This window comes from Gavialis gangeticus, unplaced genomic scaffold (assembly GCF_001723915.1).
Source record: "Gavialis gangeticus isolate Ggan-Ray unplaced genomic scaffold, GavGan_comp1, whole genome shotgun sequence".
NCBI classification, from domain to species: Eukaryota; Metazoa; Chordata; order Crocodylia; family Gavialidae; genus Gavialis; species Gavialis gangeticus.
Window position 1 is genome coordinate 57824078 of NW_017728992.1, and position 4079 is coordinate 57828156.

General features: G+C 40.0%; 1 protein-coding gene across 1 annotated transcript in view; it reads right to left on the reverse strand.

Moving 5' to 3' along the window:
• MYLIP (myosin regulatory light chain interacting protein) overlaps positions 1-4079 on the reverse strand; it is a 28297-nt gene that overhangs the window by 1976 nt on the left and 22242 nt on the right. Inside the window, exons 4-6 of the mRNA XM_019522991.1 lie at positions 3155-3352; positions 2604-2768; positions 346-766 (exon numbers count right to left, since the gene is read on the reverse strand). Of these exons, the coding sequence (XP_019378536.1) occupies positions 346-766; positions 2604-2768; positions 3155-3352 (784 nt within the window). The remainder of the gene's footprint in view (positions 1-345; positions 767-2603; positions 2769-3154; positions 3353-4079) is intronic.

The window sequence follows — 4079 nt, forward strand, 5'->3', positions numbered from 1 at the left end:
GGGGGTGGGGGGGAAGTGCATGTTGCATGCATTAAAATGGTGTGATGTTACATACTCATGGCACTGACAATGTATCCCAAAAAGTTTATGCAACTCATCCTTCGTCCTTCTGTAAATTCATTAAGCTTAAGCAGAAGTAAAAGGCTAACCTGTTTAGCCCCTCTAAAATATTCTTGTTAACCAAAGCTATATAAATGGAACTAAACAAACGTGGTCTAGGAAAATAAAATTTGTTCCTAAGGGATTTTTACAGAATATACTGGTCCTGATGTATTAAATAAGTATTAAAAAATGAAGAGTAAAATAAAACACTCATTACACTTCAGTGACCTTTCAATCAATTACCTGCAATTGGGTAGCACAGGCCTTGCAGCATACTGTGTGGCCACAGGGACAAAAGGTTGAGTTTATTTCTTCTTCACAACACACCATACATAAAAGAGATTCCTTCAGCTTCCGCAACTTTTCTTGAAGAGCCTTAGTTTGCTGGCAGCTAAGACCCTCACAACTGTCACAGTTCATACTACTTTCTGAAGACTTAAGAGGAGAACTTGGTGGAGTCTGATCACTTCTTGAAACAAGATCCACAATGCCAGCATTGTAAAGAGCCCTTCTTGCATGATCATAGACCTCTTTGGATGTTCGTTTAATGTCAAAGACATATTTTTTACCAAGGTTAATGTTTTCATTCAGGAACAAGGATGCTAGGTGGCCCTTTAGATCTCGACTGTACTGCATCATGACAGCACTTGTAACTGTGTCACATCTACAAGAAAATAAATCCATGAGATCAATGCCAACTCAGTTAATACTGAAAACTCCTTCCCTGCCCTAATTTGTTCCAAACACTCAAGCAGCAGTACCACTACCAACAAGGTCAGAAAGCTTCATGGCATACATAGGTTCTATAGGCACATCTACACATTCTTTAAAGCACATTAGCCTATTTTAATGCACATTAAAGAATCACAAAAATCATGCTCTTTAGCTAATGTGCACTAAAATAAGCTAATATGACTTTTTCTAGTACCTCACAATGGAAGTACTAAATTTAGTGTGCATTACCTAAAGTGCATTAGTGAATGTGTAGACGTGCTCTATAATTCCATATGATGGTTCTATTTCCAAAAATGTTTTAAAGAACTGAAGACTGATGTTACATTACACTTTCAGTACTATAAAGTGTTTACATTTCTTGCACTGTTTGGCATCTAGCAAAATGGGCCTTACAAGAGGCACTACAATAACATAAGAGACATGGCTAACAAAGGCTATAACCCAGCTTCATGGCACTTGTGTCTAGAATGTGGTAACTCTTGCGAGTTGACTGTATGCAGATTTCAGGAAATTCTCCAAGCATCGGTAAACAATCTTGTTGATTTTGATGAATGTCAAAAATGAAAACAGAAAAGTTGTCTGATAGCAGCCATTAACACCTCCCATAGAAGCATGTACCCCATCTCACTTATATTGGTCTTTACAACATGCTGGTATACAGGGTAAATGTATATGATGAAAAAGCAGCACTGTGCTAAGACAACCATGCTAGCCCCTGAACTGGAAGTACCAATCAGCTGAGCTAGTGTGCCAGACAGTAGCACCAACCTAATGCAGCTATATACTGCTTTCACCCTGGGAGCTAGTGTACTACATCTCAGCATGGTATCATCTTTGCACTGTATAGACAGACATATCTTGAATGACTTGAGCTATACCTACTTCCGGAACACTTTATCAATATACTTGTATTATATATCAGCAGAATGCATCCAATATGGATACAGCATACACCAGAAAATCTGATGTTTGATAGTTTACTCCATCAATTCCAACCAAAATAGTACTAGTGAAAGTACAGTATTGCCAGTACATGGGTGGCTTGGCTGACATAGCTATGTTGATCAGTTTCCAACTTAACAGCTAACCAGCTGAAATACATAGCACAGATGCAGACAGAAAGACAGTAATGGTGGGGAAAAGGGAGACATAAAAACTACTTTTGGGATGGGGGAAAAATACAGGACCCTAACAAACAGTGAGGGGTGGGAAACAGAACAGTGCCCAGCAAGTAGTGGAAGATGACAAAAAAATCCTAGGCCTGAGGAAGGAAAGAGGAAGTTGCAGGGAGCATCTACAAGGGAAGACATAATACAAGGGGCATATGGGAAACTGAAGAATGCAAGGAGCACTTGGTGTACATAAGAAAGTAATTCTTTCCACAAAGTATGCAATGCCTTACAAACAACTGCATCTGATTTAAAGCCAGATTTAGTTTTCTTCTGAAGTGCCATTGGGGTGTAATCATGGGGGGAAAACTCTCCCACTTTCATATCTTGTATTTTCACCCTACAAAACCTCATAGCAGCAAGATCTATTCATGAGCTTGCTAGAACATCTGAACTTCTTTCATATCACTTGTGCCGTTTCTGGTGCAACATATGCAAGAAACAGCTACATAAATATGATGAAATTCCAAACTGAATTTCTAAAATCATAACCTACGGTGATGAAGTGCTGACTGTTTATAATCTGGTGTCAGCCTTAATGCCTTGACTCAAATGATGAAAATGGAGGAAGGACAATTAAATTTTAACAATACAAACCTGTAAAATGCATGCGTCTCTGTAATTGCTCTGTAGAGCCCACTTGCTGCTCTGGTGCTGACCATCTTAAATAAGAGAACTACACTATTACCAGACTCCTTTGTGACAGTCAGATACACATTCTTCCCAGACTGAGTTGCCATTTGAACAACAGGATAAGCAATCCTAAAATTAGATATAAAAGAGTAGATGGGGTGCGTTATTCTGCCTCTAACAATTAAGCCACTTTTGACAGCCTCTCAAGCATTCTATTAGCAATGATATGACCATATCTGAAAATAAAACAACATCTCTGATTTTGGTCAGCACTATACAAGTACAATATATCAACTTTTAAATGGTATCCTAATGATACAATTGGTACCACAATGATTTACCAGACAGCAGTGTCCTGATTGGCCATTAGAAATGAATAAATCCCCATTCCCTGAGTTCCAACAGTTTCTTTTAAGACCCAAGCCAGAATATAGTTTTAATTATTTCTACAGAACCATAAAGCATACATTGCATCTTAGAACAGCTGAAATGCTAGGTTTTTGCCACTGACATACCTGTTAATGGGGCTGAAATCATCTTTACAGATGGAAATGCCTTCAGGACCAACACCAATAAGAAGTTTCTGCCCTTCACTGTCTCTCACTGAGTGCCACTCTATTCCATAGTTCTCCTGAGCTGACACAATTTGCAGAATCTGGTACTCAGCTGATGCCCGACTCAGACCTTCTAGTTCCTTGTGCTTTGCAGTAATGCTATAGAGATGGGAGAGAAGGGAGAGCGAATATAGGTGAACTGATCTGGCATACATAAGTACTATCTGCAGCAATAGGTTAGAAAATGTTAAGTAATGTGGTTAGGTGAGTTACTTCCAAGTTTGTTTAGTTGCAGCTGACTAAACATTTCCAATTATATACATATAAGGAATAAAAGAACTAAAATATTTAACCATTTCAAGGACTTGTGTTTTGTATGTGCTTTGTTAACAGCTATAGAGAAAAGGCTACACTTGATTGGAGCCCAATAGTTCCATTTGCATATGCTAAGGCTTTCAGACAGCAAAGTTCTCAGCATTTAAGTATAAATACAGACATTGGATTTATGGCACATTATAACCTCTCTGCTATCTAATAACTCCAGATAATATCTCTGCATTTTACAAGCTACATTTCATCACTGGTCAACATTCCCCCCCCCGCCACCTGTCTCGCATGGATTAACTCCCATTCCCTCTGATCTTCCCTGCCAGGTAGGGGTGCACTGATAGATTTTGGGGGCTGATACTGATAGCCGATATTTAAGGAGGCATATTGGCCGATGCTGATCTGATGCAGCTGCCATCAGTTGGTAAGTCTAGTGTGGAGGAAGGGGAGAGGGGAGGGATGGGGCATGGGGGGGCAGATCAAAGCCCCCCATGGTGAGGGAGGGGGGACAGGGGCAGGCACCGCCCAGCCGGGGCATGGGGAGGGCGCTGGACAGAGA